Source organism: Engraulis encrasicolus, chromosome 8 (assembly GCF_034702125.1).
Source record: "Engraulis encrasicolus isolate BLACKSEA-1 chromosome 8, IST_EnEncr_1.0, whole genome shotgun sequence".
Classification (NCBI taxonomy): domain Eukaryota; kingdom Metazoa; phylum Chordata; class Actinopteri; order Clupeiformes; family Engraulidae; genus Engraulis; species Engraulis encrasicolus.
The window spans coordinates 25,454,172-25,468,792 of record NC_085864.1 but is presented as its reverse complement, the minus strand read 5'-3'; the positions used below and the strand labels follow the sequence as shown (position 1 = coordinate 25,468,792).

General features: G+C 43.2%; 1 protein-coding gene across 1 annotated transcript in view; it reads right to left on the bottom strand.

The window, feature by feature from the left end:
- Positions 1-14,621, bottom strand: part of gmps (guanine monophosphate synthase) — a 37,874-nt gene that overhangs the window by 14,128 nt on the left and 9,125 nt on the right. Inside the window, exons 10-16 of the mRNA XM_063204566.1 lie at positions 14,368-14,473; positions 14,136-14,251; positions 12,508-12,633; positions 9,726-9,841; positions 9,197-9,327; positions 7,941-8,113; positions 6,842-6,941 (exon numbers count right to left, since the gene is read on the bottom strand). Coding sequence (XP_063060636.1) covers positions 6,842-6,941; positions 7,941-8,113; positions 9,197-9,327; positions 9,726-9,841; positions 12,508-12,633; positions 14,136-14,251; positions 14,368-14,473 — 868 coding nt within the window. The remainder of the gene's footprint in view (positions 1-6,841; positions 6,942-7,940; positions 8,114-9,196; positions 9,328-9,725; positions 9,842-12,507; positions 12,634-14,135; positions 14,252-14,367; positions 14,474-14,621) is intronic.

Sequence of the window (14,621 nt, the reverse complement as noted above, 5' to 3'; positions counted from 1 at the left end):
GTGCACTTGTGTGCTGGGAAGCGCTGTGTCACAATGACAATGACACATGCTTGTGATTGTGGTCAGCGAAGCCAACAGGGGAGGGACAAAGGGGTCTGTTGTCCCGGGCCCAGATAGAGGGGGCCCAGTATTGGGTTCTCATTACATTGCATGTATTGGTTTGGGGGGCTTTCGGATGACTTTGTCCTGGGCCCGGTCAAAGCTGTCTGCGGCCCTGATTGTGGTGGCCTTTTGTGTCATGACATGGTGCAAAGGGGGAACCTTTGGTGTCAGACTGTGTATAGAGGCTCTGTCAGTCATATACAGTACTGATGAGTTGGGTGAGAGGCAGAGGTGTCAAAAGTAAAAGTAAAAGTACTTCTGTGGTGTAATTACAACACTAGCACATGGCATTACATAGCTGTTACACCATTTACACCATTGTACCTAATGAGATAGACTGTGTTGTTACAGAAAAACACTGAAAACCTAACAAGGACCCACCACAAACTTGATCCAACCAGTGCAGAGTTAGCTGATCACAAGACAAGTACACAGGTATACTGGTTATTCAGATAAGTTACTTGTGTTGGAAGGAAACTGTTTCTTTTTTTAAACTTTTACTTTTACTTTTGACACCTCTGGTGTGAGGAGCTTCATGCTGTGGCATACATTGCCTCCTCGCTGTCAATAATTCTTCTATCATGTGTACCATGGAAAAGGCTCCGTGAGTATCTGTCATCCTCTCTCTAAATGAGCAAAAATTGACATTAAAGGTAGATTGAGAACAGTGCCTATATAGACGTGTTGCACTCAATGAAGGTTGAATTGGTTACAACCTCACGTGTTTCACAAATGTAGTGCATGATTTAAGTGGTTTATGTATGCGGCCCATTCACAAAATTTGATCTTCTTCATAAATATTGGTCTACTCTGCAGCCAAAGATGTGCATGACTGGTAATTCAAGATGCCGGAAGTAAAATATGCAAATGAACAGTTAAAAAGGACCCACCCTACATTTAAATATAAAATCAACATCAAACCAAACCAGCAGAGTACCAATATTGTAGTCATCTTTGAAGATCGGATTTGTTCCACCTGGAGATCAGACAAGGAATGTCATTAGTTTGTGCCCGTCACTGAGACGCGCAGTAGGGTGCATCAGTTGCCCCCTATGAAAAGATATCGCCTTGGCCCTATAGTAAAAATGTTCTACACCCAGTAAAAACACACTGTGTAAAATATTTTGAAATTTGGATGAAGTCTACCGGGGCCACCAGCCCCATGAAAATAGAAAATAATGGTGATAGTCAGAATCTTGGAATAGAAATGGACATTTTGCTGCATAAATCTACCCAATGAAAACATATTGTCTCGGCTGTGTGATAAAAATGTTCTATGCACATTAAAATTACTCAGTGTAAAATATGTTGAAATTTAGATGAATTCTACCGGGTCCACCAGGCCCATGAAAATACAAAATAATGGCGATGGTGATGGGCAACCTGGATTCCAAAGCTGAAGTCCAGTGCCACATATTCCAAATGACATACCTAGTTTTACCTTTCCAGTTAGGGCAATTGGACAGGTAAAACCAGGTAATTTGAAATCTGTGGCACTGGATTGTAGCTTTTGAATCTAGGTCTGCCATTGTCTTAAAACAGAGGTGGACAAACCGCGTGACACATTTGCCCCAGCCAATATAATGAACCAGCTGAGCCTAATTACCACTTAAGCCAGGTTGATGAGGTAATTAGTGAAATCACCTGTATTGGGAGCACAAACAGAAGGAATATCTAAGCAGGTTGTGTATTCAGTCGATCCACTTACACAGACTTCAGTCTCAGGACAGACTGATGGTCAAACTGCTATATTTAGGCAAATTTGCTCTTTTGCAACACAATATCAATTCATTGCTGCCTTGGACCACTGCTAGTATCAAGCAAGAGATTGCAAAGCTGCATGACTGTTATATTTGTGTGTTTCACCTGTGGGCCTACAATTCATGGAGGAACATCTGTACTAAAGCTGTGAATGTGCCTTGGAATGCCTAGGCTACAAGGCAGTCAATACAACTGTATTGAAGAGTGCCATTACTTCTTTATCCCATCGCCTGTGGTAGTATTTCACTTTACTCCATCAGATGAGTACCATAACTTACCTGAGAGGCCCTTGGCAATGGACTCTGGACCTGGTGATACCCATGACATACCTACAAGCCACTTAAGTACAGGTTTTGGGAAGCCACTCTTTCCAACATCACATACAGTTGTATTGTATGTACTCTATTGAACTACTGCAGGGATTTCTTGAAAAAACACAAGTCATTCCAAGGAGCATTCACAGCTTTAGTACAGATGTTCCACCAGGTATTAACAGCTACCTGTACAATCCTGTAGGCCCACAGGTGAAGCACACAAAAGTCATACAACTTGTCATACAATCTCTTGCTTGATACTGGCAGTGGGTCAGCTGGTTCATTATATTGGCTATATTTGGAATATGTGGCACTGGACTTTGGAATCCAGGTTGCCCATCACTATCACCATTGTTTTGTATTTTCATGGGCCTGGTGGACCCAGTAGAATTAATCTAAATTTCAACAGATTTTCCACAGAGTGATTTTACTGTGCATAGAACATGTTTTTATCACACAGCTGAGGCAATATGTTTTTATTGGGTAGCTTTATGCAGCAAAATGTCCATTTCTATTCAGGGCTGGACTGGGCGATAAATAGGGCCCGGGTACTTTTGGATTTAAGGGGGGGCCCTCATTATTATTAGTGCCGGAGAACTGACTCACTGGTGGGCCCTGCACCCTCATGGGCCCCTATTTTCAGTAATGTAAAAAATAAAAAAAATGGGGGCCCACGAGGGTGCGGAGCTCACCGGGAAATGCCCGCCATGCCAGATGGCCAGTCCAGCCCTGTTTCTATCCAAGATTTTGACTATCACCATTATTTTCTATTTTCATGGGGCTGGTGGCCCCGGTAGACTTCATCCAAATTTCAAAATATTTTACACAGTGTGTTTTTACTGGGTGTAGAACATTTTTACTATAGGGCCAAGGCGATATCTTTTCATAGGGGGCAACTGATGCACCCTAACGCGCAGGATAAGCGCCAGTGCTATGCTTGAAATACTGTAAGTGCCAATTAGTTTGACATCTGCCTGTGTGTCTGGTTCACAGCTTGCTCATCAGCAAACCTCTACAGTAAGCACACACTGAAGCTGACAAACATCAGCTTGAGGCCTTTGTCCTACACTCTGAGATGAGAACAGAAAGGAAATTTCAGGGGTCAGAATTGAGTGATGGAAATGATTAATGAAATATATGTCTCTTAAATGTTCAAACAAATAAGCCACTAAACTAAAAAACAAACAAACAATACTGTATGTTGCTGGCAGCATTGGGAGCCATAATATTGCATGATTCACCATTTCGACATAATATTGTAATGACATTTATTGTCCACTAGATGGAAGCACTGTATTGTAAAACTACACGAACATAGGCATAGGCCTTGGTTTGTATTATTTAAATTTTTCTTTTATCTGTGAATGTATTTTATAGTATGACTTTATAGTTGTTCCTCATTATATCCGTCCTCATGTGCCATGGATGGGCCCTTCGGTTAATAAAGTAGACAGCTAATTGGACAGCACGCCGGTCACATTGGGCCTTCGGAAGGGAACCGCATGACTGCATGTCAATCTCATTATGTGAATCTTCGCGTTACGCATGAGTCCAGTCTCTAGGCCAAAGACTAGCCAGTTCATGCCAGGTTGAGTAACACAACGAGGGCTACTGGCCTGTCTGCAAAAGCTTCTGCTGATCCCCCTGGCTTTATTGACCATAACACAGCAGATTTTTAATTTCATTGCATGGTCTTTATATTGATATGGAAATAGGTTTTTTTTCTGCAACTTTGCTCCACTTTTATTCAAACTGCAGTCATAGCTGCAAATTTGTGTTAGACAAATAAAGTGTGACTTTCCCCCTCATCTCACTGACTGCAACACTACAGAAATGTACAGGTATGCATGGTATGACATTTATGTTGAATTTTTACTGCACGTTTTATGTCCTATTGTATAAACACGAGTTGGTAGCTGCCCAATTACAGTACTTACGTTACTATTTTTACATCTTTATTATTATTTTTTTTTATTATTATTGGCAAAGAATTGTTACACAGGCCAAGTGTGACTTTCAACATGAACTTCTTTATTAAAGCTTGTTTTTCCATTATACAAATTTGAGTTTGAAAACTGCATGCGGTGGCTTGGTTTGAGGCACAATACTAAAGGGAAAAAAAATAAGCATCGTTCATTAAAAAATAAATCCAAAACAAGGAATTGCATAAATTAAACTGAATAGTATTCCATATTGCAGTTCAACTCCACTACTTAAACTTTCTTTTCTTATCCTGTAAAATATACATGTAAAAAGGCGACACCAGGTAACATTTAAGAACAATTGTTTTGCGATTAAGACAATGAATAAAACTGATTTTGCATGGTTCTTTTGCGATCATGACCAAAAAAAGTTAGAATACAAAGTTGAATGAAACAAAAAGACATAACAGACAATAAATATTGATAGCATGTTATTCATTGTCACCATCACACTGCGACATGTATCTACAGCAGAGGGGTCACGTGTGGGGGGGGATTGTGGATCTGTGACTGACCAGTGACCATTTAAAGGCAGAGTATGTCATTTCAGTAGTTTATTTTCAAAATGCTGCCCATTCACATTATGATCTTCTCATAAATGTTTGCGAAGTGATGGATTTAAATTTATTGGTTTGACCAGAGCACAATAGCTTTTGCAGCCAAAGACGCCTGACCGGTACATGTAGTCAATCCATTTATTCATGTATGAAAGGCGTAAATATCCATAGTGAAAAGAAACGGGAGGTGGTGGTACAGATTGTATGAAAAGGGGAACATTTGTGAATGGGCTTCTGAACCTCTGAATATGAACCAAAACTTGAGAAAAATACACATTCTCTACCTTTAAGCAGGCCAGCATTCGGGCCATGGGCAATACAAGGTGACAGGTTTTGTTTTACATAGTCAAGGCTCCTCAAGACATCCTGCAGTGTCCAGGCTGGCCATACATTAGGCTAGAGATGGGCTCATTCAACGCCTCATTCTGGCCTTTACGATAAAGGATGAAGTCCTTGCTGCATATCTTCATTCGCCATCATAGGAGAAGTGATTTTAATAGATAGCCAAAAAAAGCACAATGGCCTTGTTTTTAGGGTACACAGATGTGATTTAAAATGTGCAAAAGGTTGCCAAGGCGATGGAACCACTGGCCGTAGTCATGTTTTTTTTTCTCTTAAAGAAAGACACACAAAGATGAGTTTGCTACTCTCCCAAACTTCAACATCTACACAGCGTTGTTTTTGTTTCCAACTCTTTAAAAAAAATGCAGCATGAAAATGTTAGTGACTTGACAGCATTGGGGATGGCTTTTGTCCCCACATACACAAGGAGAAAAAAAGGGGGGAGAAAAGAGGCACAACATTTCAGGATGACCCTCACAATGAGGCGCTTCCGTCACTCACACACGCAAACTCTCACACACACACACACACACGTGCACATCTGCTGCTTACAAGATCAGAGACTCTCACTCTCCGAGGACGAGTTTCCTCTGCCCTAAACTGCAACATTATCAAAAACATTTGGCAAAAAAACAGGTTAAACTGAAGTTGAATTCATTCTGTCAGACTGGTAGGCCTTTCTTTTCATTTTAAAAAGGAAAAAAACCTATAATAAAGAATTGGTCACATCACCACCATAGCAGCCGTCCTTAGAGAGGAGGATGTACTGGGTGAATATTGGGAGCCAGGCACACGCAGAGCCAGAGCCAGAGCACGGAGCAGAGATCATCTCATCGCAAAAAAAGAGAAAAAAGCAAAATCTGAGAACTTTTTTCTTTGTTTGGCGCTCTAATGCAATGTAACACTTAATAAAATAACGATCATGTGACATTCCTGGCTTTGCAATTTTTTTTTTGTCAGATGAGTGAAGTCAGGAGGCACAGGACAACACATAAGGAGGAAACAGATCATCCTTCCTACATCCCAGCTCTTACCGGCCAAACCCAACCACACTTTCACCAACTGGCAGAAAAATGTAAAAACTAAACCTAAAAAATGGACAAATGCATTGTTTTACATTGAGAGAAACTTATAATAAAAATAGAAGTTATCATCATCATTGGACAATAACTGTAATAGCAATAATTAACAAGTAACCGTATCTTTTTATTATTATTATTAGACATTTTTCAACCACCCCCTCCGCCCCCATAAAAAGAAGAGGAGGAGATGGGTGCATAAAGTTATATAGCGGCCACTGGTGTGCGCTCATCACAGTACAGCCTGCCATCCTTACGGAATGTTCCGATCGCTGCGGGTCACGTGGAGGGGAGGGAAGGAAGGGGGGGGTAGTAGGGGTACAGGTTGAAATGGGATAGGGGAAAGGATGGAGGGGGCAGGTAGAGGAGAGGAGAGGAGGAGTGGGGGGAGAGCACAGATGCACCTCTGTCCTCTCCTCTGACTCTGTGGTGGGTGGGTGAGCGAGCGTTGGAGGGTCGGGATAAATGTGAGAGAGGTGTGGTAGGAGGGGGAGAGGTGGCAGGTTAGAGGTGGGGAGGGTACATGTGAACTTCTGTCCTGTCCTGTTCTCATTCTCGCTCTCTCTCTCTCCCCTACTCTCACTCGGTGGTTCCAGGGGGCTTGGAGGGGATCAGGGGAGGGGTTAGAGGGGGTGAGGAGGGGGGGCAGGAGAGAGGTGGGGGGAGGGTACAGGTGGACCTCTGTCCTCTGGGCTCCGCCTCCTACTCCCACTCGGTGGTTCCAGGGGGCTTGGAGGTCAGGTCGAACATTACCCTGGAGATGCCGGGGATCTTTTTGATCTCGTTTACCATCTTCATAACAACCTGACAGAGACGGAGAGATAAGACAAGATTTAGAGCCAAGTTTGCATAGCTGTAATGTTAAAAGTTAAAGGAATAATGCTAAAAATGACGAAACGGTAAATATGCTGGAAGAAATCTGACAGGAATGTGGAATTTCACACAGAGTTGTGTACATGCCTGAGTTTGGGATGATTCCCCAACCCACGCTCATGCCAGTTCAAACCATTTCTGTAAGCACTGCAGCATCGTAAGTTTCGCAATGCTTCTCTCAGAATCAGGGTGAATTACAATTGGTGCACAAAGCCACCAGTGACAAACCCATGGCCCATGCAACAGTTGCCCATGCAACAGTGTGCCCATCAAATTGATCTCATCTCAACTCCTGTTGGGAGTAGCCGGTAATATAATGTAACGCAATGGAATACCTCGTCTGGGATGTTGTTGTCGGTAATGTAGTGTAGTGTAGTGTAGTGTGTTCGCGCACTTCTTCTGGGATGTGGTTAATGTAACGCAACATATCGTAACGCAATAGAACGTAACAGTGTAATGTTATGTCACCTTCGCTGGGATGTGGTTGTCAGGTGTGGCTAATAATGAAATGCAGATGTAATACATTGCCTCACCCTTCCTCTGGGATGTGTTGTCTGTATTGCAGTGTGATTTAATATCTCCCCTTCCTCTGGGATGTGGTTGTCGGGCGTGGATGGTAATGTTATGTAATGTAATGTAATGCAGTGTAATCTAACGGCTCATCTCCACTGGGATGTGGTTGTCGGGCGTGGATAGTTTTGTGTAATGTAATGCAAGTGTAATGTAATACAGTGTAATTACATGTTATTTAGCGTAATCTAATGGCTAACCTCCTCTGGGATGTGGTTATCCGGCATGGCTGTTCAAGTAATGTAAATGTAATGTACTGTACTCTAATGTAATGACTCACATCCTGTGCGATGTGGTTGTCAGGCGTGGATAGTAATGTAATATAATCAAAATGTAATGTAATAGAGTGTAATCCCTCACCTCTTCTGGGATGTGGTTGTCGGGCGTGGCGGGGATGCCGGTCATGAAGTCGCTGGTGATGAAGGTGCGGATAACGACGGAGCGTCGGCACGAGGGCTGCTTCTGCAGCGGGTCGCGGTCGAAGTGCAGCGGCGTCAGGATCACGGGCATCTGGCTGATCTTACGCGAGTAGCCTGATTGGAGAGAGACGGTTACATTTCATTACATTACACTTTGCTAACGCTTTTTTTTTTTTTTAATTCAAAGTAACTTATTTATTTTAGGTACAGGGTGTTGTTTACAGGCCCTGGAGAAATGTGGGGTTAGGTGCATGTGCTCAAGGACAGTTCAGCCATGGATGAAAGTGCTGGTAAGGGTGGGATTTGAACAAGCAAACCTCTGATTCAAAGACCAGCGCTTTAACCATTGAACCATGGCTGCCCCCAGTGGTGCCTCACAGTTGCCTGATTATGCCCGACAAAGTGGGTGGAGTTCCTGATTTCTCGGGAGCTCAGAGACGATATTTGTATTGTTCCTGGCCTGACTTAGAAGCGATGCCTAAGGTGTTGTGTCACTAGGAGGTCTGGATAGAGAGACAGGAAATAGCCGAGGTCAAGGGTCAGGGACCTGAGTAAATAAACCTGCTCCCCCTAGACTAGGTTACTAAGGTTACTAGGTAAGGTAAATATGTACAGAGCAGAAGTGGAGAGACCCTGGGGATAAACTGAACGGCTAATGGTCCTCAAAACGGCAATAAACATGCCAAATAATCAACTGGACTGAAGGTCTCGTTTAAGACGTACCATTGTGACACATTTTTCTTTTTCACCTACTAATCACAATATATGGTCACATGAAAATTAGTTTCAATGAAAGCATAAACAATGACTGAGACTGATTATACTCATATATATTCTGCAATTGATCACATTATTATTGAGATGATCAACACACAATTGAATCATTTACTAGCAACATATTCCGCTTGCCATTTTGCTACAGGGGTTCCCAGCCTTTTCCAACTTGTGATTGGCATTGGGCCCACTTGAAATTTTCACAGATATTCGGGGTCCACCTCTGACCAGATAAACAATATCACTGACATAGTCAACATCAATACACACACGTTATTTTGATTTTCAGAAAATGATCTCAAGGCCTACTTGGAATACCTTCAGGGCCCACCATTTGAGAATCTCTGTACTACTTCATCAACTGCACACTAGCTATATTCTGTGGGCCATCCAAGAAGTGATGTAGACTGGCTAGGTCCTTACCAGACTCCCTCAGGATGGAGTGGGCCACGTAGTCGGCCTGTCTGAGCGTGCTCAGTACGCCCGTGGTGAGGAAAGTTGGGGTGATGTCGGAGGGTGGCTCCTTCACTGGCGGCCCAAAGACGTACACGACTCTGCAGACACAAGAGGGGCCACATAGTGATAGGAGCGGAATGCTCTGAAAGGAGCAATTCACTTTTGGAATTCTATTGACCAGTAGAATGCTGCCCAACAAAGGCAAAGTGCAGTAACAACACCAACATCGAAACCGAGAAAAAAAAGGCCTTCAAAGGCTTGGTATTAGGTTGGATATAGTAGTTACTGCAATTTTGACAAAGCAGTAATTCTAAGACTAGAGATATTTGGACCATAAGGTTTTAACACAAACCGAAGGAGGTGGAATGAAGCCCATTTTCAGTCTAAACTAAATGTTGACAAGTTACGTAGTTGCTGCACTAGGGCAGTAATGGGTGAGACGACTACCATAGTCCAAAAAAACACAACAAGGGGGAGAGGAAGATGATGTCACTACCTGTTTATGGTGTGGCAGATGCGTGGGATGAGCCTGGCGAGGAACATCAGGGACTCCCAGTGAGGGGCGTCTTTACTGCACACTCCACACACATAGCTGTACGACCGCGAGTCACCCTGCAGAGAGAGAGAGAGAGAGAGAGAGAGAGAGAGAGAGAGAGAGAGAGAGAGACGCAGACAAGGAGAAAGAGAGACAGAGAAAGAGAAAGAGAAAGAGAGACAGAGACAGAGAAAGAGACAGAGAAAGAGACAGAGACAGAGAGAAAGGCAGAACAAAGGTCCAGTCAGATTTTCTGTTTAACACATAACTACAGTCTTGGAGCCTTCACCACAAAATGACTCACCCACTCAGGATAACCATTTTTTTTCTTTCCCAGACATGTGCAAGCAGTGTGTACTGCCAGTGAACTTTTCAAGTGTAACTACCAAAAAGCAAAATGTCAACAGTAGGAACATTGTCAACAACGTGAAATGTATTTATGGCATAATGTTAACATAATAATTAAGTTAATTTAGGAAGTGCGAGGGCCACAGATTATGCAATGGGGTAGAAGGATGTTCCTCCCCACAGGCCTCTCCAAGATGTATATTTAGCAGTGTGCGGTGAGGGCTAGCAGGGGTGTCTGGCGCAGCCAGCCAGAGCTGAACTGAGCTGGTTGGGTGTTTTCTAGGGGTGTAAATAATAATTGAAATGTTTCGATATATCGCGATATAATCTGCCGATTGAATCAAATCGTATCGTGGGGCACTCTTAAGTATCAAAAATAATCGAATCCCTCGCCCCTACCCAATGCCCTAGCTCCATAACATAATAGAAGCGGAAAAGTAATTGGAAAAAAGTTGAATCGAATCGTATTGTATCGTGGGGCATTCTTAAGTATCGAAAATAATCAAATCACATCCCATCGAATAATAAGACATCGATATTGAATCGTATCGTCATGGAGGTTGTGATTTACACCCCTAGCTACGGCTGTCTTCACAGTGGGTTGGGTGTTTTCATGCTGAGTCTGAGACACTCATCCCAGTCACCACTCCCCTACGCTTCCCTCCCCTTTCCACCAGCCAGCCACAAAACACGCCAACACAAGCCTCTAGACACAAACATCCTGAAGTCTCTCTACAAGTTCTCCTCCCTCTCCTAAAATCACAGCCATGAACTCTAAAAATCGCTCGTCCTCTCTCAGGCTCGTTTCGCTTTAGGAAGGTGGAGGAGAGAGACAAGGTGTGTGCTATTCAACGGCAGACTAATCTTTCACGGTTGACATGTTTACGTCTTTCCATTAAAAGTCTATTTTTAAAACCCCTTAGACACACTCCAGACTAACCAGGCCGACGTGGAGGCATATATAGCATAGATTAGCTTAACATACTGACACTATTCTCAGAAGCTGCCAACTCAATTTATTACAACACCATTGCTACAGCCACGGTGAAGACACAAACTGAAAAAATGCCCCAGAACACTCCACCCAAACACAGAGTTTCCAAGCAAGTATGGTTAACCACAGGTTGCAGGAAAAAGCATATTCACAGAGAAGGCTGCTACAAAAATAGCCTGGGCTCTGAACCACAATTGAAAACAATCTTAGTGACAATTACCTTCGTCACACGAGACTGCAGTCTACCAGTAAAAGGCAGATACTCAACTTGCAATATGTATGGAATAGCGGCCAACGAGGTGCCCCGATATCAAGGGAAATAATGGATGGCTGCCCCGTCGGGCTGTTCGCTTCACCAAGTCCATTTTCCCTTGATATCGGGACACCTCGAAGGCAGCTGTTCCGCTTATCACCCGGTTACCAGCATTTAAGTATCAATTTATTAATATGTTGATCTAAGGCTTCGTGAGTGAGTAGATAAACCACTGCGCTTGGTACGTTGCTATGGGCACCACTTCCTAATCTAGTGAGACGCGCCTCTATCGGAGGCATGTAAGGACGCACGCAGAACTTTGGGGTGACTTGACAACCAAATGCGAAAGAATTGACGACTGGGTTTTTGACTAGACAACCAGATGCGATAGAACTAACGACGCGGTCTTGACTAGACAACCAGATGCGATAGAATTAGTATCGGCACTTCGCCAGAAAGTTAGAAAAGAAGCCACTTAGACGCCTGCACGCCCACATGACATCATAGGTGTCCTGCTACCGGGGAATATAATGTGAAATTTAGTTTGGCTGGTAGAAAAGAAAACTCTCTACTAACCACTTTGAGCCATTAGTGAGTGTGTGTTTGGCTAGTAAGATAAACATCCACCAGCCTTTTTGGCTGGTGATGAAGAAGAATGTAGAGCCCTTTTAGTAACAATTTTGTAATGAATTAGAAGAACAAAAGTCCTTTTATAAGAACATTTTCAAGTGCCAGGCGAAGAGTTCAGTTGTGTGCGTGTATCCCCTGGTTATGTGCGCAACAGCACAGCTGCTTATGAACGTCCCCAGGGGCCGACTGATGAGACACACTAGATTCTCAGGGGTAAGATTTTATCAATTAGAGATCCAAGGTCAGTCACTTGGAATAAACCATTCTACCTATACCAAAACAATACAATTTGTCACACTATGGTGTTTGAAAGTCAAAGTGTTGCAGAATATAAAAAAGGGAGTTGCCCCTCAATTAAATTAACAGCATTACTTTTACACTGTAATTACTTAACCCCTGATCGTGTGAATATTTCAATGCATACTGTGCCAGTGCAAACACAGACAAAATGTACCCAAAATGCATAAATAAATAAGCAAACAAATAAACAAACAAGACAAGAGCTGAGAAGGGCTTACCTGGACGCCGACTGTCTTGATAGGCAATAGGAAGGCATTGAGTGAATGAAGGCTGGTGATCTGCATCAACTTCTCCTCCTCCTCATCTGATATGCACGACTTTACCCTCTGGAGGAGCGTATGGGGCTACCAACATAAAAGCAGAAAATCATCATTATTACTATTATTGCTACAGTGGAATCCGCTTATAGTGGTCACGGATATAGTAATCAACCGCTTATATAGATCAAAAAGCTTGGGACAGAATCATTTCTATACAAATACTGTTTAAATAATTCGTTTACAGTGATCAAAAATCCGCTTATAATGTTCATTTTTGTCATTTTATGAATGTAAACATGTGCAAAAAGTATTGAAAAACTCAGTGTAGCCATTTCATTTTTTACTCCCGCGATTCCTTTCCCGACGTCTGCTTCTGTAGGCTATATGCCAGATAGGTTGTAAGGGTATTGCGCGAGACTCAACTCGCCACTTTTCCGGGTGGTAGCCTACTGTAGCCTACTCTAGGGGCGCCAACCGAGGAGTGCAAACTCCATACAGTGAATGGGCTGCGCTCTCCCGACAGCACCCCAGTGAACTGCAGGCATGGCTCGACTGAGTGGGGACGCAACCTGTTCACATAGAAACTCTCTGGTGATGAGGCTGTGTACACATGCCTCTGTCTCGCTAGCCAATGTAGCCTAACGAGTTAACACCGGACAGCAAGCACGTGAATCATGTCTCTCTTATTCTGGGAATGAAAAACATAGGCTCTTCGAAACGTATGAAAATTTACCAAAAACGAGCCAACGAGATGTTTTGGCGAAGCTTGGCATTCCTCAGGCTACCTTTAAACTGCAACAGCTGTACAGGCTGCGTCTCCCCACGAGTCCCTCCCACTCCCCCTCGCCCTTCTCATCTCTCCTATGCCAGCAAGCCCAGCGCGACTTTCCCAATTCCAACCAGTTCTTTGCGTGGCTTTTTTTAAACGGTGTCCAAAAAAAAACACGTTGTAGGCTACTACTGTACAGCAGGCTATGCAGCAGTGTGTTATTTATCGGCGTGGCAATTTTAAGTGCGCATTCTTGCGGCGTTTTGCATGCATAACCTGAATCACACTGTGCAGAAACTCGCCAGAAAACGTTTGTGGAATGGGAACTTTACAAACTTATTTGACATCATAAGAGATGACGACCCGTGCGTGGTCTATGCTTTGAAATGCATGTAAGCCTCGTCTTTCTCAGCGCTCATTTTTGCCAGACAGGTAGAGACAAAAAAGGGGTGAAATAATACAAATTCGGTTTTAGTAATCAATCGCTTACAGTGTTCAAATTGGCTTGGACAAACGTGACCACTATAAGCGGATTCCACTGTATTATTATTATTATTATTTATTATTATTACTACTACTACTACATTACACTTAGCTGATGCTTTTATCCAGAGCCACTTCGTTATTTAATAGGTATAGGTTACAGTCCCTGGAGCAATTTGAGGTTAGGTGCCTTTCACAAGGGCGCTTGCTGTATTCAAACCTGCAACCTAATCATTAGGCTACAGCAGCCCCCTACAAATGAAGACCATTTGCTCCTCCGGGCAGTAGCAGGATCATGTGAAAGATATTTGCCTGAAAATGCCAGCACTGTTACCTTTTTGACACTGGCTGAGAAGTCTGTGATGATTTTGAGGAGGTTGTTTGTCTCTGCAAAATCTTTGCAGACGTAGGGCTCGTCAGCGCAAATAACTCGAATGGCCAAACCAGGACCTGTGCGAGAGTCAGACGATATCACATAATATTAACAGCCTGAAGACACTGAACACTTAATACTGAAGACATACAAAAGCCAACATCATCACGTCCTGCATGAGTGCTAGACTTGCCTGGGAACGGATGTCGAGAGACAATCTCCTCTGGGAGTCCGAGTTCTCTGCCCAGGGCTCGCACCTCATCTTTGTGGAAGTCCTTCAACGGCTCAATAACTTTTCCCTGATGAGAAAAGGAAGGAAATCACCATTAATCAATAAAGTCTGTTCAGCTAAACTTTTTTTTACTGCAGAATAGCAAAACTGACCTCATGTCAGTGTTTATCAGATTTAACTGAAAGAGTACAGGTGATGGTACAGGGGAGGCATTT